Source organism: Daucus carota, chromosome 9, assembly GCF_001625215.2.
Source record: "Daucus carota subsp. sativus chromosome 9, DH1 v3.0, whole genome shotgun sequence".
NCBI lineage: Eukaryota > Viridiplantae > Streptophyta > Magnoliopsida > Apiales > Apiaceae > Daucus > Daucus carota.
Window position 1 is genome coordinate 479,111 of NC_030389.2, and position 22,506 is coordinate 501,616.

The 22,506-nt window shown below is 34.9% G+C and overlaps 3 protein-coding genes and 1 pseudogene across 3 annotated transcripts; all 4 read left to right on the top strand.

Annotated features, from left to right (window-relative positions):
- Positions 1 to 98: 98 nt before the first annotated feature.
- On the top strand, positions 99 to 1,866 carry LOC108202859 (benzyl alcohol O-benzoyltransferase-like; annotated as a pseudogene).
- A 3,216-nt stretch (positions 1,867 to 5,082) lies between these two features.
- On the top strand, positions 5,083 to 7,986 carry LOC108200560 (benzyl alcohol O-benzoyltransferase). The gene is made up of 2 exons (XM_017368760.2): positions 5,083 to 5,689; positions 6,856 to 7,986. The coding sequence occupies exons 1-2, from the start codon at positions 5,246 to 5,248 to the stop codon at positions 7,789 to 7,791; spliced, it is 1,380 nt and encodes a 459-aa protein (XP_017224249.2). The 5' UTR covers positions 5,083 to 5,245; the 3' UTR covers positions 7,792 to 7,986.
- Positions 7,987 to 10,609: 2,623 nt separating this feature from the next.
- LOC108203002 (benzyl alcohol O-benzoyltransferase) lies at positions 10,610 to 13,103 on the top strand. Its single transcript, XM_017371676.2, has 2 exons — positions 10,610 to 11,142; positions 11,956 to 13,103. The coding sequence occupies exons 1-2, from the start codon at positions 10,699 to 10,701 to the stop codon at positions 12,889 to 12,891; spliced, it is 1,380 nt and encodes a 459-aa protein (XP_017227165.2). The 5' UTR covers positions 10,610 to 10,698; the 3' UTR covers positions 12,892 to 13,103.
- Positions 13,104 to 13,249: 146 nt separating this feature from the next.
- Positions 13,250 to 16,429, top strand: LOC108203003 (benzyl alcohol O-benzoyltransferase). The gene is made up of 2 exons (XM_017371677.2): positions 13,250 to 15,114; positions 15,338 to 16,429. Exons 1-2 carry the CDS (start codon positions 14,662 to 14,664, stop codon positions 16,253 to 16,255), a joined length of 1,371 nt encoding a protein of 456 aa, XP_017227166.1. The 5' UTR covers positions 13,250 to 14,661; the 3' UTR covers positions 16,256 to 16,429.
- Positions 16,430 to 22,506: the final 6,077 nt, after the last annotated feature.

A 22,506-nucleotide genomic window follows, 5' to 3' on the forward strand; every position in this document is an offset into this window, starting at 1 on the left:
TTTTAATTAAAATGTTTATACCTATTACACTTCAGCTGATGATCAAATTTGGTGATTAAGCAACTATATATATGATGAAGAATAAAAACATTGTGATAATTTGGCAAGCTTTTTTGAACACCGAAGTGTCATCTATGTTTCAGTACTATTTTAAGAGGACTTAGCAAGTATATACTCTCAAATTTTTGTCAAACTCTCCACCATTTTATCATGGAAACACAAGATCAGCCCTTGGTTTTCACAGTAACAAGACGCTCACCAGAGCTCATACGTCCTGCAAAACCAACCCCGCACGAATACAAACTCCTTTCCGACAGAGATGATCAAGAGGGTCTCCGTTTCCAGATTCCAGTCATTTTATTTTACCAAAATAAAAATGATGTAGAGAAAATGGACCCCGTGAGTGTCATTAGGGAAGTCCTTTCCAAAACTCTTGTGTTTTACTACCCTCTTGCTGGCCGGCTACAAGAAGGTGGAAAGAAACTGTGCGTAGAGTGCACGGGAGAAGGAGTGATGTTCGTTGAAGCTGATGCAGACGTCACACTTGACCAATTTGGTGATGAACTTGGGCCACCTCTTCCATGTTTTGATCAACTTCTTTTTGATGTACCTGGATCTACCGGAGTTCTTGATTGCCTTCTAATCCACATTCAGGTAATTCAGTTTATTGTAATTTCGTACAAATTGATGTGTTAAGTTTTGATTGGAATGAGGCCCCTGTATTCACATAAATAGCGTCAATTAAAACATCTCAGCTCAATTGTCATGTTATTTTGTACAAAATTTTGTAGTCAATTTTGTGCATGTAGCATTACTCTATTAATCCATACAAATCCAATTACATTTGATGATAATACAGGTAACCCGGCTCAAGTGCGGAGGATTCATATTTGCCTAGCGCATGAACCATGCAATGTGTGATGCACTGCTTTAGGTGAAATCGCCAGAGGTGCAAGTGCTCCTTCAATTTCACCTGTGTGGCAAAGAGAACTACTTAACGCAAGGAATCCACCCCGTGTCACGTGCAGTCGTGCACACATCCTCAGTTTAATTCTGTAGCTAGCCTCGACATACCTCTTGATGACATAGTCCATCGTTCATTTTTCTTTGGCCCTGCTGAGATTTCTACCCTCTGTCAGTCGGTTCCTCCTGAGCTTGGCAAGTTTTCATCCTTTGATCTTCTCACAGCTTGCTTATGGTGGAGTTGCATTCGTTCCCTGCATCTTGACCCTGAAGAAGAGGTGCGATATGTTGTCTAATCAATGCATGCGCAAAATTCAATCCTCCTCTCCTGCCTAAGGGATACTATGGGAATGCATTTGTGAGCCCAACAGCTATAACAACAGCGGGAAACCTTTGTCAGAATCCAATTGGACATGCACTGAAACTTGTCAAGAAAGCAAAAGAACATGTCACAGAAGAGTACATGAAGTCTCTGGCTGATTTAATGGTTTTAAAAGGGCGGCCTCAATTCAGTACCTCGGCAAGAATTTATGTGGTGTCAGACGTGAGACATGCCGGATCTGGGGAAGTCGATTTTGGGTGGGGAAAACCAGCTTATGGTGGTCCAGTCAGAGGTGAGGTGATGGTTAGTTCTTACATATCAGTTAAGAACAAAAAGGGAGAGAATGGAACTTTGGTGCCAGTTTACTTGCCATCATTTGCAATGGAAAGATTTGTAGTGGAACTTGATAGAATGTTGAAAAACAATGATCAATCAGTCATTGGCGACACTTCACTTCATATCAGATCAGCACTATAGATTTTTACTGCACTTGGTCAGCCTGGATGTTGGTGAAAGAAAAATATGTTTGCAAGAAGAAATCGAACCTTAATCATGCATTGATTTTATTTAAGTTCATAGTAGACCAGTAGTATCTCAGTCTGAGAAACCCCAAATTTTTTCTCCAAAATTTTTCTCAAATATTGAGTTGTCAATATATAAATGGGAAAATGCTTGGTGCACATAATTGTATACAAAAACATATACATAATGACATGGGGTGGATTTTAATTGGATGGCCCCCTGCATTTACACCAACCACCCCAATTAAAATCCACCACATCACTTGCCACATCATTATGTACAAATTTTCTGTACACAATTGTGTGCACCTAGCACTACTCATATAAATGATAACTTTTTTGATAATAATATGGTATTCTGCCTACATACATATGCGCTCCCAAATTAAAATTGGTCATATGTTCATATTATTTGGCAAACATTTAAGAAACCCAGTACTCCCCTTTCGATTTTAATCTCGTTCAAAGTTTTATAAAAGTAGATAATTATTTTATTAATATTATTTAATGGAGGATGCATATTTTTGTCACGATCAATAATCATATAATTATTATTTTTAGTATTGTTAAAATGGATCATATTAAAGTTCTTTTAAAAAATCCGCGTCTTTCATTACCCCAGAATTCACATGAGACATAACATCCACATAGCAATTTAGCTCTCAAGAAAAACGAGCAGATTGTATGAGCCCTCCTGCTAGTTAACCTTCTAACATGAATTAACCTAAAATGATCAGTAGCAGATAAAAGTTTTGGACGAACACTCATCAATAACATGGTCCAACTCTGTGCGATAAGAAATGTCTCCGATAATTGCTTGCACCGCAATGAGTGAGTCAGACCCGATTCCACCACCAAGCCAAAGCCTCAAGGATTCCTAGTACCTCAACCGACACCTCCCTATTGATTCGCATCATTTGATCACCTTTAAATGCACCAACATGATTTCTCAGCACCCAACCACCTGAAAACGATGGTGAGCCCAGAACTATTGATGCGTGCACATTAAGCTTCAAATATTGAGTTGAACCTCCTTTTCCTTCTCTCTCTCGCTTGCCAATCAATTTCGAATATTTAAATATTAAAATATTTCTATTCACCATGCATTCAACAAAATTATCCCCCTCCCTTGCCACTTGCCAGCAACCTCTTGTTCCAATGTCTCTCGCGCTCTCTTTACATTATTTGAACTCTGATCGATTAAAGACAAGTCATCCATTGGAAAATTCAACAATTTCGAAAGTAAAATATCAAAACAATTCCAAGTAATAGTTAAAGAAAAGGACATAATCTTTATAAAAACATTAACGTCCAAGAAATAGGACTGAAAAACTTTTCACTCTTTCAAGCAGAGCTTAAGTTTTTTTAGAAACATTACAGAAGCAGCATAATCGAACTACATTACTGCAACAATGGTTTGGCTCGGATAATGCTAATTCTTAGTCGAATTTTACTCCCATCATTTCGTGGAACGAATTCACGGAGACACTTATCGTTCGGCTTGACTCCATTCCACTTCCAGAAAGCTCTCCACCCTTTCATGAGACAGGTCCGACCATCAACCCATTTTTTAACAACTACAGGCCATGTCCTCCCTTGTTCATCGCAAACATTTATTTTTTTTGGAAGCTTCGGGTTGAAGTCCCTGATCAAATCCGTAGGGACACGCTGCAATATTTTCGATTAGTATTTCGCAAGCAAATTCAAAACCAAATCCCAATGGAAAATTTTGATTTCTAATGTAAATCAAACCAAAGAAGAACAAAGAACAATTTTGTAATACTTAATTGTTAAATAAAAAAATAAATGATGATAAATAAAATAATATGATGAGTATTTGCTACTTTTAATATTCCACTCAAGGGGTTTTTCTAACCTGATATGAATTTTATAGAATTATCTCATAAATTAAATTATTTGAATTTTAAAAATTAAAATTAATAATTTTGTTAGCGATTTAACTCTGTTGGTGGGATACTATCGTTACTAGACCTGTAAATTCGTTTGTATTGTATACCTTCGTGTTGTGTACTCAAACACAAAACACAAAACCGACTCATTTAGGATTCGTGGACTTTCCTGTCATTTTCGTGCGTGTTTCGTGTTGTTTTTATGCGTGTTTTGTGTAAAATTGAATATAAATATATAAAATAATGTAAATATTAGATTTCTAGATAAAAAATTTCAAAATTATATATATGAACTATATACATTTAAATCATTTATACTTACAATATTATAAGCTATGCATTATGTTAAAAGAAAATATACATGTATTTATTATAGATATACATATTTATAATTAAATTTTAATATTTAATCATAAAATTATATTTATTTCTTGTACCCGTGTCGTGTTGTGTACCTAAAAGCTATATACAAAACCGACACTTGCATCTCAGTCGTTGTACTTAGTGTTCGTGTATTTTTCGTGTTGTGTACTAAAAATAAAAGCACTAAATTTTCGTGTCGTTTGCTTGTTCAGTTTTCGTGTCGTATGAAAATCCGGATCTAACTATTACATTAATAAAATCCTAACCAATTTAAAAGTCTTTTCATAATAATATAATAATTATTATAAAATCTGAGGCAATATTGAAGTCTTTAATTATCATATCTTAATGAATATGTAAGTCTTTTCATAATAATATAATAACAATCATAAAATTTTAATCAATATGAAAGTATTTTCATAATAGTATAATTATTATTAAAATGAATAATTTTGTTAGCGATTTAACTTTGTTGGTGGGATATCTCTTACAATAAAAGTTCTAAGAAGTCTTTTCAAAATATAGTAATAATTATAATTATAATATCCTAACTAATATTAAAATTTTTGATCGTAAAATCCTATCAATATGAAAGTCTTTTCATAATTATATAAAAATTATTATAAAATCTTAATTAAGTCTTTTAATAATAATATAATAATTTTATTATTAAATAAAAAAATTATCATCATAACTAAATTTAATACTTGTACTTCTAGTTTTGATTACCCTTATTAATAATGATTACTGATATTAACTTATTAATAATGATTATTAATTATTATTAATAAGACATCACTTTTTTTATTTTTTGACAGATAGTAGGACATCACTTGAATCAACTGATTTCTATCAAATATCGTAAATTTTAATTTAAGATATGATATAAGCATCTGCGAAAGTTCGTTCGAAATTAACTGCTAACGGCCTCTAACAAACATGCAGGTAGTCAGAAAAATTTCAAAATCAGCCGACTACATAGAACAAGTGTTAATGATAATAGGGTCCCATTTTGTCATCGCTTTATGAGACGGGCTCACTCACCGGTCGAATTATTACCCGGACCAGATGGTAACGACTGATTCCTGCACGATTACAACATTATCAAACTACTAGAATTGCAGATGAGATAAAAACACTGTTTGTATAGGAGAAAAGAAAATCTCATGGCAGCTGCACAAGAGCCTCTGGTTTTCACAGTTACCAGGCGTGCCCCTGAGCTGATCCCTCCCGCAAAACCAACCCCGTTTGAGTACAAACTCCTCTCCGACATCGATGATCAGGGGAGTCTCCGTTTCCGAGTCCCCGTCATCTATTTTTACCGGAAGAGAAATGACAAAATGGACCCTGTGGAAGTCATCAGGGAGGCCATTTCGAAAACTCTGGTGTTTTACTACCCGCTTGCTGGGAGGGTGAGAGAGGGCGCTGGCAGGAAGCTGGGAGTGGAATGCACTGGAGAAGGTGTGATGTTCATTGAAGCTGATGCTGAGGTTTCTATTGAGGAGCTTGGAGGTGATGCCATTCAGCCGCCTTTTCCGTGTTTTGAGGAGCTTCTGTTTGATGTACCTGGCTATTCTGGAGTTCTTGATTGTCCTATTCTCCTTTTTCAGGTTTAATTTCCATTTTTATCTAACTGCTTTGTGTTTTGCGAGACCAAAGTTGCAAGTGACTAATTCTGTCAAAACCTTATTCGGGGGAGGGGTTTACCAGGATTATATTATATTCTTACATTTCCCTGAAAGCCAATTTTAAACCTCTAAGAGTATAATCGTTGGTTAAATGGAACCTATAAAACATTATGTAAAATTTGCTGAACCTGTAAGACATTTTGCTTCAATGGTATTGGTTATATTGATTGGCTATAATTTAAAATTAATATGTTATTAATATTTTAAATTGTTAAAATTGAATATATCAGTTTAATATGGTAATAAATGATGTGCAATCTTCCTATAGATTTTTTACAGACCTGTAGAGGTTCGACAAATTTAATCATCATAGGAGGTTAGTTAAATTTATAGACAACAGCTGAGCATGGTTGGAGTTGAGTTTTTCGAGCTATTGGCAATTTTTTTTTTTATTTTAAGTATGCCAAACTCACTTTTTAGCCAAGGATTTTCTATGGTTGGAGATGCTCTAAGGATTGGGAGGATGGTTTTTACCGGGATCATATTAAGTATATTTTAACATGGAGGGTCAATGGAAATGAGCTAGCGTAAAACTGTTATGGTGAATTTTGCTAGGAAAATTGAGTAAGAGAATAATTTAAGTTCAAATCTAGATATAATTTATTATGAAAGGAATGAAATTTATTTAAATTTCCCTAATTTTCCAATTGAGTTTGAGAGATTTGAAAATCAAGATTTGGGGGGTTATTACTTGGTACTGTGGTGATAGGAGAGCAAAAAGAGATGTATCGGACTGTTTTGGTAATGACTTGCAGAAGTCATTCTAATGTAGTAACTTGACACACTGGTTGCGATTATCTACTTAGCGGAAATTAGGTGCTTGATTATACGAAAACTTCCTTAATTAAGTGGCAGCAAAGTATGGTCCCCCTTGTTAAGTAAATGCACTAATGCAGAGCTAAGAGAACAGAGCATAGCTAGTAACGATTATACTTTATTAATTGCTCGAATTTGATCTTCCTTGAAATCATCATTACTAATGAGAAAATAAGATTTCTTCGCAAAGAACTTGATCCTTGATCTACAACGGTGTATCACTTTTTACCTCAGTTTCTCTACTGATAATATATGCCTGTGTGTAAATGTAGGTAACTCGACTCAAATGTGGAGGATTCATAATTGCTGTGCGTCTTAACCACACAGTGTCAGATGCAGGTGGAATTGCGCAATTTATGAATGCTGTAGGTGAAATTGCTAGAGGTGCAGATTCCCCTTCTGTTCCTCCTGTGTGGCAAAGAGAAATACTTAATGCAAGGGATCCCCCTCGTGTTACGTGCACACATCATGAGTATGATGATGTGCCTGACAGGAAGGGAACCCTCATCTCTGTCGGTAATATGGTCCATCGTTCATTCTTTTTTGGTCCTGCTGAGATTCTGGTCCTCCGTCTATTGGTTCCTTCTCACCTTATCAAATGTTCTACGTCTGAGTTGCTCACTGCTTGCTTATGGCGGTGTCGCACTCGTGCCCTGCAGTTTGACCCTGAAGAGGAGGTGCGCCTGCTCTATAATATCAATGCACGTGGAAAATTTAATCCTCCCTTGCCTAAGGGATACTATGGAAATGCATTTGCATTCCCTGCAGCTGTGACGACAGCTAGAAAGCTGTGTCAGAATCCAATTGGATATGCATTGGAGCTTGTTAAGAAAATTAAAAAAGATTTTAGTGAAGAGTATATGAGATCTGTCGCAGACCTAATGGTTTTGAAAGGACGACCCCCCTCCACAGCTGTGCGAATATTTCATGTGTCTGACGTGACACGTTCAGGATTAGGAGACGCTGATTTTGGTTGGGGAAGACCTGTTTACGCTGGTGCAGCCAGAGGTGGGGTGGGTAACAGACCTGTGGCGGCAACCTTTTACGTATCATGCAAGAACAAGAAGGGTGAGAATGGAATTGCTGTGACAGTTTCCCTGCAAGCGTCTGTAATGGAAAAGTTTGCAGCAGAACTCGACCACTTGTTGAAGAACAATGACCAACTGGTCATCAATAATACTTCAATTCCTACCAAATCAGCCCTCTAGATTTTTCTTGGCCTTGTTTGGTAAAGGGGATTTAAACTATCGGCTAAAAATAAATAAGGCGATTCTTGTAGTAATTCTATGTCTGTAAACTATCTACCTATCTCCTAATTATGGGGTGAATAATTATATGAAGACAATGGTACAAGCTAGTTTTGGACCAATGAATTGATTAAAGGTCAGGCTGTCTTAACTTGATCATTTTCTGGCTTTATTGAACTTACCTGCTTTGCTTCTTCTGGTAATGACTGCTTTTAAATTAGTAGTTGCTGCCTATTAAAATCTCCCTTCCGGTCCTCTCTGATATTGATGATCAAGAAATCTAAATCACCGAATTGCAGTCATCCTATTTTACAAGAAGAAAAATGTGTCCGTTGATGTACTAAATACGTGAAAGTCATTAGAGCATGTCCAATGGAGGTGCTAAAGTTGGTGCTATTGCTATAATATAGCATTCAAGCACAAAACTCAACTCCAATAAGATCCTAAATTTGAATGTAAAAAAGCAAAATGCTATACATGGTTCTAAATATAGAACCAAGTATAGATGGTGCTATAATTGCCACATAAGCATGCAAGTGACAAAATATATTAATAAAGTAATAGTGACAAATATAATTATGTACTTTAACATTATATAGTGAGAATATAGCTTTATTTGAATATGTTTGGTTCTATTTCACATTTATCAGAGCAAGTCCAATGCAATGTTATAAGTGGTGCCATTTTTATAATTTGAAATCAAATGCTAAAAATCTCAACTACAGTGAGGTTCTATACTTGGATGCAAATATGCATATATGCATACTTGGTTCTAAATTTGAAACCAAGGATGCATAAATGCATCCATGTCACATCATCAACTAACTATAATTGATATATATAGTGGTGAACTTTAAACAAAGTTTAGGAGAGAGAGACTAAAGTTACTTAATTTTGAAATTATTTGGATGCAAAATGCTTCTAGCATTGGAGTTGAAGTTCTATTTTAGCAACAAAAAACACTTTTTGGTGCTAAATTATAACAATAGCTATAGCTATTTTGCATCTTGCATTGGACTTGCTCTCATTGGACCATAAGTTCTATTTTAGCATCAAAAATCACTTTTTGATTTCAAATTATAAAAATAACTAGATCTATTTTAAAATCACCATTAGACTTGCTCTTATAGAAGCACTTTCCAAAACTCCTGTACCTTACTACCCGTTTGCTGGCCGGCTACGAGAGGGCTATGGCCGCAAACTGGCAGTGGAGTGGGGTGATGTTCACTGAAGCTAATGCTAATGTTACACTTAAGCAATTGGTAATGTAATTTATCCACCATTTCCATGTTTCGAGGAGCTTCTCTTTGATGTGCCTGGTTGTGCTGGACTTCTTGATTGTCCTCTCCTCCTTATACAAGTATATTTCTTTTGATATTATATATTTCTGTGCTTGTGTAGAATTCCTGCACCAATGGTGCGGATCTTTTGGAGAGGAAGGATAAGAAAGCGGAAGTGTTTAATTACAAAATTTATCTTACTACTTTTCAGCAAACTTGATCTTCCTTGCAATCATGCTTAAAATTAACTTTACTCAATATGAAAGTGTTTTCACAATAGTATAATTATTATTAAAATGATTTTTTTTTTTTTTGTGATTTAACTTTGTTGGTGGAATATCTGTTACAATAAAAGTTCTAAGAGCATCTCCAACGGCGTTGGCTATAATCTTTGGCTAAATTGAACCTGTAAGACATTATGTAAAATTTGCTGAACCGGTAAGACATTGTACTTTAATGGTATTAGCTATATTGGTTGGTTATAATATAAAAATAGAATGTTATTAATATTTTAGTTTGTTAAAATAGAAGATATCAGTTTAATATGGTAGCCATCCAAGTTGGCTAAAATTATATACAACAGATTCACGTGGTTGGAGTATGATTTTTTCAACATGTTGGCTAATTTTTTTATGTTTGGAATGCCAACTCTTTTCATTTTTTAGCTCTTGGATTTGTATGGTTGGAGATGCTCTAACAAATATAAAAGTATTTTCTTAATAATATAATAATAATTATAATATCCTAACTAATATTAAAGTCTTTGATTATAAAATTTTAATCAATATGAAAGTCTTTTATTATTATATAATAATTATTATAAAATTCTAATTAATATGGAAGTCTTTTAATAATAATATAATGATTTGATTATCAAATAAAAAAAATTATCATCATAACTAAATTTTACTCTCTCTGTCCAATCAGGTTCTTTAAATTATTTTTAGCACGCATTTTGAGACTTTTATAAAATATACTTACATAATATATATAATTTTTAAAAAAATTCTGAAAAAAAATTTGACGTTTAATCTTTTATTTAAAAAAGATTTTTTAAAAACAAATTATAAAATTATATTTTACAAGAGTCTCAAAATGCATGCAAACAGTCTACGTAAACAATTTCACGGGACGGAGAGAGGGTGCACTGCTTTAGCATTTGGTACGGTTATCCTTATTAATAATGAGTCCTGATATTCACTTATTAATAATGATTATTATTAGTTATTTTAGATAAAAAATCACTAAAATATTATTAAATCAACTGATTTCTATCAAAGGTCGTAAAATTTAATTTGAAATATGATATAAGCAGAGTTCGTTCGAAATTAACTACGAACGGCTTCTAGGAAACATGCAGGTAGTCAGAAAATTTTCAAAATCAGCCGACTACATAGAACAAGTGTTAATGATAATAGGGTCCCATTTTGTCATCGCTTTATGAGACGGGCCCACTCACCTTTCATTGTGGTCGAATTATTACCCTGACCAGATGATAAAGACTGATTCCTGCACGATTACAACATTATCAAACTACTAGAATTGCAGATGAGACGAAAACACTCTTTGTTGTGTAGGAGAAAATCTCATGGCAGCTGCACAAGAGCCCCTGGTTTTCACAGTTACCAGGCGTGCCCCTGAGCTCATCCCTCCGGCGAAACCAACCCCGTTCGAGTACAAACTCCTCTCCGACATCGATGATCAGGGGAGTCTCCGTTTCCGAATCCCCGTCATCTATTTTTACCGGAAGAGAAATGACAAAATGGACCCTGTGAAAGTCATCAGGGAGGCTATTTCGAAAACTCTGGTGTTTTACTACCCGCTTGCTGGGAGGGTGAGAGAGGGCGCTGGCAGGAAGCTGGGAGTGGAATGCACTGGAGAGGGTGTGATGTTCATTGAAGCTGATGCTGAGGTTACTATTGAGGAGCTTGGAGGTGATGCCATTCAGCCGCCTTTTCCGTGTTTCGAGGAGCTTCTGTTTGATGTACCTGGCTATTCTGGAGTTCTTGATTGTCCTATCCTCCTTTTTCAGGTTTAATTTCTCTTCATTTTTATCTCACTGGAGTGTTAAAGTGACTAATTCTGCCAAAATCTCGAGGTACCATGATCATATTATATTCTACATTCCCTATGACTCAAAAACCCATTTAAATGTCAAGGGGTTTGGATGAAGGCTTATTGAATCATATTATATTTTAACACGGAGAGTGAATGGAAATGAGTGAGAGTAAAACTGTTATGATGAATTTTGCTAGGAAAGTTGAGTAAGGATAAATTGAAGCTCAAATCTAGATTTAATTTGTTATGAAAGGAATGAAATTCATAAACACGATACGAATAGATTAAATTTCATTGCATTCGCCTCATTTTCATTCACTCCATCCGAACCCAACATTAAATTTCCCTAATTTTCCAATAGAGTTTGAGAGATTTGAAAATCAAGATTTGGGGGTTATTACTTGGTACTGTGGTGATAGAGAGCAAAAAGAGATGTATCAGACTGTTTTGGTAGTGACTTGCACAAGTCATTCTAATGTAGTAACTTAACACACTGGTTGCCATTATCTACTAGTGGAAATTAGGTGCTTGATTATATGAAAACTTCCTTAATTAAGTGGCAGCAAATTATGGTCCCCTTGTTAAGTAAATGCAGAGCTAAGAGAACAGAGCATAGCTATTAACCGTTATACTATATCAATTGCTCGAATTTCATCTTCCTTGAACTCGTCATTTGTAATGAGAAAATAAGATTTCTTTGCAAAGAACTTGATTCTTGTTCTACAGTGCTATATCACTTTTTATCTCATTGTCTCTACTGATAACATATGCTTGTGTGTAAATGTAGGTAACTCGACTCAAATGTGGAGGATTCATAATTGCTGTGCGCCTTAACCACACAGTGTCAGATGCAGGTGGACTTGCACAATTTGTGAATGCTGTAGGTGAAATTGCTAGAGGTGCAGATTCCCCTTCTGTCCCTCCTGTGTGGCAAAGAGAAATACTTAATGCAAGGGATCCCCCTCGTGTTACGTGCACACATCATGAGTATGATGATGTGCCTGACAGGAAGGGAACCCTCATCTCTGTCGGTAATATGGTCCATCGTTCATTCTTTTTTGGTCCTGCTGAGATTCTGGTCCTCCGTCTATTGGTTCCTTCTCACCTTATCAAATGTTCTACGTCTGAGTTGCTCACTGCTTGCTTATGGCGGTGTCGCACTCGTGCCCTGCAGCTTGACCCTGAAGAGGAGGTGCGCCTGCTCTATAATATCAATGCACGCGGAAGATTTAATCCTCCCTTGCCTAAGGGATACTATGGAAATGCATTTGCATTCCCGGCAGCTGTGACGACAGCTGGAAAGCTGTGTCAGAATCCAATTGGATATGCATTGGAGCTTGTCAAGAAAATTAAAAAAGATTTTAGTGAAGAGTATATGAGATCTGTCGCAGACCTAATGGTTTTGAAAGGACGACCCCCCTCCACAGCTGTGCGAATATTTCATGTCTCTGACGTGACACGTTCAGGATTAGGAGACGCTGATTTTGGTTGGGGAAAACCTGTTTACGGTGGTCCAGCCAGAGGTGGGGTGGGTAACAGACCTGTGGCGGCAAGCTTTTACGTATCATGCAAGAACAAGAAGGGTGAGAATGGAATTGCTGTGACAGTTTCCCTGCAAGCTTCTGTAATGGAAAAGTTTGCAGCAGAACTTGACGGCATGTTGAAGAACAATGACCAACTGATCATCAATAATACTTCAATTCCTACCAAATCAGCCCTCTAGATTTTTCTTGTGCTTGTTTGGTAAAGGGGAATTAAACTATCCACTGAAATATAGATAAGGCGGTTCTTGTAGTAATTCTATGTCTGTAAACTATCTACCTATCTCCTAATTTTGGGGTGAATAATTATATTTACAGACAATGGTACAAGCTAGTTTTGGACCAACGGATTGATTAAAGGTCAGGCTGTCCTAACTTGATCACTTTCTGGCTTTATTGAGCTTACCTGCTTTGCTTCTTCTGGTAATGACTGCTTTTAAATTAGTAGTTGCTGCCTATTAAAATCTCCCTTCGGTCCTCTCTGATATTGATGATCAAGAAATCTGCATCACCGATTTGCAGTCATCCTATTTTACAAGAAGAAAAATGTGTCAGTTGATGTACTAAATATGTGAAAGTCATTAGTGAAGCACTTTCCAAAACTCTTGTACCTTACTACCCGTTTGCTGGCCGGCTACGTGAGGGCCATGGCCACAAACTGGTAGTGGAGTGGGGTGTTGTTCAATGAAGCTAATGCTAATGTTACACTTAAGCACTTGGTGATGTAATTCATCCACCATTTCCATGTTTCGAGGAGCTTCTCTTTGATGTGCCTGGTTGAGCTGGACTTCTTGATTGTCCTCTCCTTCTACAGGTATTTCGATTAATATTATATATTTCTGTGCTTGTATAGAATTCCTGCACCAATGGTATGGATCTTTTGGAGAGGAAGGATAAGAAAGGGGAAGTGTTTAATTTTAAATTTATCTTACTACTTTTCAGAAAATTTGATCTTCCTTGCAATCATGCTTAAAATTAACACTTTCCGTTCCCAGTAAAATGGTCCACTGTTCGTTCTATTATGCCCCCATCAAGATTCTTGCCTTTCTACAGGTTCCTCTTTACCTTACCAAGTGTTTACCTCTAAATTGCTCACCGTTTGCTTATGGCGGTGTCACACTTGTACCCTGCACCCTCACCCTGAAGAATAGGTGCGCTTGCTTTATAATGTTAATGGCTGTTCAAAATATTATCCTCCTCAGCCTAAGGATATTATGAAAATGCATTTGCGTTCCCAGAAGCTCTGGGAACAGTGTAAAAATTGTGTCAGAATCCAATTAGATTTGCACTGGAACTTTTTAAAAAATGGAAAGAATTTACAGCAGAGTACGTGAGATCTCTTCTGCCTACAGTGCGTGAAACTATTACATCAATTATGTCAGTTAATATATTGTGTTTAATCCTCTATGAAAATATATTCCGAACTCTTCAAAATATGCAAATTTTGGATAATATTCATTCAACCAACTTTCGATTCGTTTCTGAGACGGTCTGGTTTTTATCTCAGTTAAGAAGATTGCCAAAGAGAGCCTTATTGGTTTGTAATATAGTTTGATACTGAACTAGGGTACTGGTTTCTTTGTCTGTGTGTTTCATTTTTGTTCTGTTTATCAGATTAAGTTCATACTTATTTTATAACTATGTATGAAAGCATAAGTTTTCATAGTTCTTGTCAAATACTCGACAAGTCCTATGTTCCAACTTTCTGTAGTTTTGGAGGAATCGGGCTCGTTTAGATCATGTTTGTCACTCTTGTAAATTCAAGCCTAGTCACCTTGATTATGACAAAGTATTTTAGCATCCACTCTTGGAGATGGAGATATTTTTTGCGATGCAGTTAAGTAGATTCTCGAGCTAAATCCAGGCTGTGTCCAGATGCAACTATATATAGACATGCTTCATTTGATCTTGATTAGTAGAACAAGACCTCTCTCTTGAAGCATACATATCTTATGGCAACTCAAGAGTCCTTGGTTTTCAAAGTAACACGACAGTCACCGGAGCTAATAACTCCAGCAAAACCGACCCCACACGAGTATAAGCTTCTCTCTGACATAGATGATCAAGAGGGGTTTCGTTTCCAAATCCCAAACCTCCAATTCTATCGAAAGAGAAGTCATTTTGCTGATGTCCCTGGAATGGACCCCGTGAAAGTCATTAGGGAAGCACTCGCCAAAACTCTTGTTTTTTACTACCCTCTTGCAGGCCGGGTACGAGAAGGTGCAGGTAGGAAACTCAGCGTGGACTGCACTGGTGAAGGAGTGTTGTTCATAGAAGCTGACGCGGATGTCGCACTTGAGCAATTTGGGGATGATCTCCAGCCACCATTTCCCTGTTATGAGGAGCTTCTTTTCGATGTCCCTGGCTCTACTGGAATTCTTGATTGTCCTATTCTCCATATTCAGGTACAAGCAATCAAGCATTTTTTTATTTTTTTTTAACTAATGCGGCTTAAATTGCTTTACAATTTGAGTATTTGTTCTAAGATATTCTCGAAGTGAGCGATATTCTCAAGGTGAACCAGAGTCGAACCTAGGATCTGGGTCAACAGAGGATAAGCTCTTAACCACTGGGCTATCCAACATAAATTAGTTTTGTGCTCGATCCTTTTAATAACAATCTATGCAGGTGACTCGGCTGAAATGTGGAGGATTCATACTGGCCTCGCGCATCAACCATACATTGTGCGACGCGGCTGGACTCGTTCAATTCCTGACTGCTCTAGGCGAAATTGCAAGAGGCGCAACTGCACCCTCTGTTCCTCCAGTGTGGCAAAGAGAACTACTCAATGCAAGAAATCCCCCTCGTATCACCTGCACTCACCACGAGTACGATGATGTAGCTGAAATTAACATGCCTCTCGACGACATGTCCCACCGCTCATTCTTCTTCGGCCCCTCTGAGATTCATGCCCTCCGTCAATCCCTCCCCCCTCACCTTAATCAAAGCTCTTCCTTCGAGCTGATCACCGCTTGCCTCTGGCTCTGTCGCACTCGCTCCCTCCAGCTCCACCCCGAAGAGGAGGTCCGCATTCACTGCGTTGTCAATGCACGCACAAAATTCGTCCCTCCAATCCTGCCTCTCGGTTACTACGGAAATGCATTTGTCTACCCCGCAGCTCTCACAACAGCAGGAAAATTATGCAAAAGTCCTTTGGCATACGCTTTGGAACTAGTCAAAAAGACTAAAGAAGTCGTTACAGAAGAGTACATGAGATCCGTCGCTGATTTGATGGTCCTGAAAGGCCGGCCTCATTACACAGTTGCCCGAACCTACATCGTGTCCGACTTGTCACGAGCCGGGTTTCGAGATGTCGATTTAGGGTGGGGGAAGCCTGCTTATGGAGGTCCGGATGGTGGTTTGCCTGTGGCGAGTTTCTACGTGCCTTATGAGAACAAGAAGGGTGAGCATGGAACTTTGGTGGCAGTTATGCTACCAGCATATGCGATGAAAATATTTGTGGTGGAAGTTGATAAATTGTTGAAGAACAATAACTCATCACTACTCCTTCATGATTCTTTACTTCATATCAGATCAGCAATATAGGGTTTACGTTTATTTTTACTTTCATCAGCTCCTAAGTCTAATATCAGTGGACTGGTGGCTCCATAAGTTAAGTGACAGAATAAACTTTTTTTCGGTTGTAAGCTGTTTGTTTATCTTATTTAGTTATGGATTGAAAATGAAGGAGAAATAAAGGGTCTTTTTAGCGTTCATGGATGGCCATGAGTAACATTTTTATTGACGAAGATTTTTATATAAATCACTTTATAGATATAACTTTTTTTCAAATTACTCCCTCCGTCCCACAATACATGTCCCTTTGATTTTTTTCACGTAATTTGAGGTGCAAATAAAACATACTTCTATATATTATTTTTAAAATTTTTTTTTTCTGAATAAAAGTATAACATCCATATTTTTATTCAGAAAAAGAAAATTTGAAAAATAATATATAAAAGTATGTTTTATTTGCACCTCAAATCACGTGAAAAAAGTCAAAGGGACATGTATTGTGGGACGGAGGGAGTAATGTTTATTCTCATGAATAGACGAGGCAAACATAATAACATATCCAAAGCATTTTCCATGGAACGCGTAGTCTTTTTTCATGTGTTCGTTCACAAAAGTCAAAAACTCCAAAATCGAAAGAAATAAGGATGGATGTATAGTCAACTACATGCAAGTCGTCAAGAACTTTTGACCTAGATCAGAGCAGAGCCATGCATTATCTTGGGGCTGAAATCCTTTTAAGCACGCGCACATAGGAGAATTGTGTCAGCTTTACGTATTCATTATAGCGACCACAACCGTCCATTGGATAAGTAAAATGAAGTTTCCAGTTTATTTTCGCATTTTCCGATCACACCCGCCGATTGATCCAGTTTTTTTTTAAAAATATTTTTACGAAAAAAATTAAAAGAAATGCTAATCACATGTAAGTGAGAATTACTGATAATTGATAAAGAAATTTTAATTTATATACTTAGATAAAATTAACGATATTTACAACTTATTAGGTATAAAAATATTAATCTAATAATAAAATATTATAAATTATATTAAAATTGTTCATATAAATTCTATTTAGTCAAGTTCAAAAATATAAATATGTCTTTAAAAAAAGTTTGGATTTTTACTTAATGCTGGTGACTTACCTAAGAAAGGTATACTCCCCTTCCGCTAAAAACTACAACAAAAGTCCAATAAACCTTCCATTAAAATTACATGGAAAGTCCAATATATTTGTTTGATCGACGGAAGTCAATTTTGTACTTCTTCCATCATATTGTTTAATTAATTTACAAATTTATTATTTAATATATTTCAAATAATTATTGAATCCTTTATTTATTACAAAAATACTTTGAATAGTATTTTCTCTATATTACTCTTTCTTGTTATAACATCGGTCTAAGGTGTATTTTGTATATAAATTATTAAATGAACTAATTATTTAAACTTACTCCCGACTCTAGACTAGATTATATTAATAAAGTTCTGACAAAATATTAGTATCAACATGTTATTATTTTCTCATCATTTTTATCGTTGAACTAAAAAACATATTCTATATTTTTCAATAAAGAAGTATAATTTAACAATAATATTCTCATTTAAACATGAGTATAATAATAAATTAAATCTAGTTAACTAATAATTATAATTATTAAACATATTAATTCAATGATAATAATAGTAATCATGTTTTCTGTGGTGATCCGAATTTAGCACGTCCCATTCGATAACGATACATGCTTCCTTGCAGTGATCCGGTTTTGGTTTTGTTTCGTTCACCGTGGGAAATGAACAAGTAAACCATATATAGGGGCCGTTTGGGTGAGCTTAAAATAAGTGCTTCTTGCTTAAAATAAATAAGTGGAGTAGAAGTTAGAAGCAAGATAAGACTTATAAGTGATTAAAGTGTTTGGGAAATAAGTAGAAGCCCTGAAACAAAAGCTAGCATTCCTAGCTTTTTATAAGTACTTATTGACTTATTACACAAACGGTACGAATAAGTGCTCATAACTTATAATCCAGAAGCCGGAACAAACACCCACATAAACTTTTGACCTGGTCCCCTGTCCTCTATGTGTGTAACATATAAAACATGCACGGTCCTGTATTATATTATGTGAACGGACAAATACAAAAAAGAAATTTTAAAAAATCAAATGTCTTATATTCGAAAAGGAACTCTCTTTTTTGCATTCACAGAAGGCTCTCCAACTCCTGACAAAAACTTACACCAATGAGATTATCAAAGCCGCTTCAAGGAGACGGTCTCAAAATTTTGACCTGATCAATTCATATGAGATATAAACAACATGTTCATGTATAATATTGTTAATCCAGCTTTCTTTTATTATTATTATTTTTTTAATTTCATTTTCGTGGAAGATTTATTCTTTCTTCCGACTCCCAACCAGTGGCGGAGCCAGACAAAATACTTAAAGGGGCACTTTTAATTTTTCGATTATTTTCAAAATATGTTACTTAATTAGTTTTACAAATTCGAACAACAACTACTATAAACTGAAACAAACAGACCTGGCTAAACATCCTACCCTTCAAATCTTATTTAAAAACCAAACTGCTACCACAACTGATTTAGACATACAAATCCTAGAGAATCATGACCATGCTGAAACTACTGCTAGAACTGAAATAGACTGAAGTTGTGATAATTTCATGGAGATAAAATTTTTAAAAATCTAAAAATATTAGCGAAAATAGTAGGACTCGGAATCTTTCATTTGAATGTAATACCATTCACAAAAAATGTGCGAAACTCAATATATAATACTTTCAAAATTTCGACTAACGATAGAGTGATATTTTTTATACAAATTTTTCTAATGAGTGTCTCATTTGAGTCAATTTGGGAATCAGTGACTCAATTGATATATTTGGACGAAATGAGTCACCTACTTGATAATTATCCCTTTAGGGTCTGTTTGGGAGTGCTGTTAAAAATTGCTGTTGCTGTGAGTAAAAGTGCTGTTAAAAAAAGTGCTGCTTGTAAAAGCTGAGACTGTTTGGTAAACTTGATTCCAAATGTGCTGTTTGAGTAAAAGCTGAAAACAGTAATTTTTTTGTTAAAGTGCTGTTTAGAGTTATAATTATAAATACAATATTATTTTATTCATTATTTCATAGACAAATATTGAACAACAAATATAATTGTGTAAAATTAGAAAATAAAACGTCTCTGTTTTTTGCCCTATTTCGAAAACAAACTGAATCCTGTAACCTGTAGGATGCCTTGATCTTATCTTAATAAAAAGGTAAGTCATTGTTATTTACTATAATACGTTATTAAGATAAAGTATTTTTTATGTGTGTGTATTGCAAGTTTACTTCAATTTGAATAGTAACAGATGCAAACCTTTTTTTAAAATCTAACTTCATTATTTTGTTTTATGTATGAGTTTTTTCAGAAAAATATGTTATTAATATATGTATAATTTGTAAAAATATATATATATTTCATAATTTGTAATAATATATTTGCAAAATTATATAATTTTTGTAAAATAATTTCAACAAAAACGCATCATATACATTTTATATTCAAATATAAATATAAATAAAATTATATAATTTACATTTTACCAAAATATACTACTTAAACTTATTTTTTATAGACTGATATAATTTTCTTCTTCGTTTAATGTATATTACTCACCACATTTAATTTTTACCACTATATTATAATTTATTTTTTTTAAACAACAAATTTATTAAAACCAAAAAATATAACCTTAAAATTCATTTAAAAAACAACCAAATATATTTTAATAATTCATTATGAGTTTTCCTTTTAAATTTATTACAAAAAATTTCACCTACCAATAATCCAAGTTATAATAAAAAAAATGTTTTATACATATTGTATTGTTTTGTTTAAAGTGTAACAACTAGGGTATAGTTATACAAAAATAATTACATGTGCGGGGGTTCGATGGCAGGACCTGTAACTACTGGGCGCAACAGCAGTTTTTGTGAAAAGCAGGGGTATACCAGCTTTCTGTAAAAGCAGCTTTTGGACAAAAAGCACGGTTAGAAAAAGCTGATTTAAACTTTACCAAACAGTTTTGTACCAGCTGTTTGACAAAAAGCTGCTGTTGTGGTTGACAACTGCAACCCCAAACAGACACTTAATAATTTATGCGGAAGACAAAACATACAAATATTACTAATATGTGGGGCTCACAAAGGGAAACTTGTGGGGCACGTGTCCCGCCAGGCCCCAACGTGGCACCGCCCCAGCTCCCAACGGAAAGGAAATTATTCCTCGATTTTTTATAGGAAAATTGGATGTCTACGTTTCTGGTGTATATATTATTTTTAAGACAAAAAAATAATAAACACAATGGGTTTAAGATTATCAGTTTCTTCTTTTCAACTAAACTTGTTTATTTTTATAGTTAGCGTGCACCCAAAGTGAAAACATACAAGGCGAACTCAGGCGAACTCAACTCAATACATACTTACATTTGGTAATTCGATGGAGGTTAATGAGATAAATCTAAGATACATCTCTGGCCACCTAATTTTTTATTTAAAAATCAGCACTAGCTGCCGGCGGATAAATGTTTCGATTGACTGTCAAGTGGCAACTAACAATGAGTTAGGATCATATTATTCAATCGCAAAAATATCCAAATTCCACAAGGAAAAGTCAAACTTATCACGCACAGTCAGATAAATATAAAAGAATTAACAGATTTATAGTGCAACAGTCCTTACCCGGCCCCAAGTTGATTATCAGTTCAAGCATGTGCTATAATTCTTTTATAATCTTCTTGTTGGGGTAATTCTTTTACATTTATCGGTTCTTTTAACCGAGTTTAGAATTTATAATTTAACATAATTTCATATAATAATTTGGGATTTAGAATATCTACTTTGATAAATTTGATTTATTAATAATTGTATAAATTATTAAAATATAATAATGATAATAAAAATAGTTTATAATAAATAACTTATGATTGATTGGCAACTTTTATGCAAAAAATGATTGGAAAAATCAAAGTCACATGGAAAACACCGCTAACTTCTTGCGGAGCTTATGACTTAGTATTACGTTATTCACTTTAATATCATCAACTTTCAAAGTCTAAACAAATAAGCTCTCTAAATATAATGAAATGCAACACATTTTTTCCGGACAAAGTTCAAATTCTCGATTTCACATAATAATTATAAAACTACAAAACTTCACAAAATCATAATCAAACATATATAGAAACATATATAGATGTTTTGTATAATTATTATTAAATTTGACATACCCACGTCCTGACTAAACATGAATAGCTGTTTACTATAGTTTATACTTCTTTTTCTCATTTTTACACATTTTTTTATAGAATTGGTTTCATTGTTGATGGATGCACGCTATAATATATATCTATGCTGTCATAATTTAATAGGATAGCTAGTTAATTTGACTGAAATAGTTGGAGCAAATTAGTTAAATATTACAAAGCCAATTGTTTATATTACTTTACCTAGCCGCATGGCTAGTAAATATTTTTACATTATTTTACCGAGTCATTAGCAGGCTACTACGAGATTGAGTTGCATTGGTCAAAGAACAGAGTAGGTACATATACATACTCCCCCTGACTAAATTTAAGTTGCCCAGTTGAGTTTAAATACCGCCTTCGAGTTTATAAATTTATTATAAAGTCGTAGTACAATATAATTGACCGAGTCTACTGTCTAGTTTCATTTGCATGATGTTTATCACCTAATTTTATTCTCTTTATAGTTCTTAACCTATATTATTTCTGTGCAACATCTCATCTTATTCTCTTTGTAGTTCTAAACCTCTATTATTTTCTTGATTAGATTAGTGTTTGCGCATGCATTTATGCAATTTACTTGGTCTAGTGGTATAGCTCACGGCAAAGTTCCATTCTCTCGGGTGTATGTTGAGCTAGGTGAGAAAACTGAATCGGAAGTTATAAAAAATCATGTAAATTCGGTTTAATTTTCTTAAAGTTCGGGCTTTTTTTAATAAAAAAGTTTGCCAAAATAAACTCTTATTTGAGGGAGAAAAATTCCTTCAGCCCCACGTCATTCCTAATTTCCTGAGTACAATTTCATTTATATGAAGGGAGCGTTAATGCCTCATTTGGTTGACTAAAGCAGCCCACTTGATCCATATACTTATAAGTACAGATCATTGCTGACACCGAGGTTTTGTTCACGGTGGTTGGTGGGGGTTTGGTAACAGGATTTGACAATCTATACTTTTCGTCTAAAATTTCTTTAACAGGATA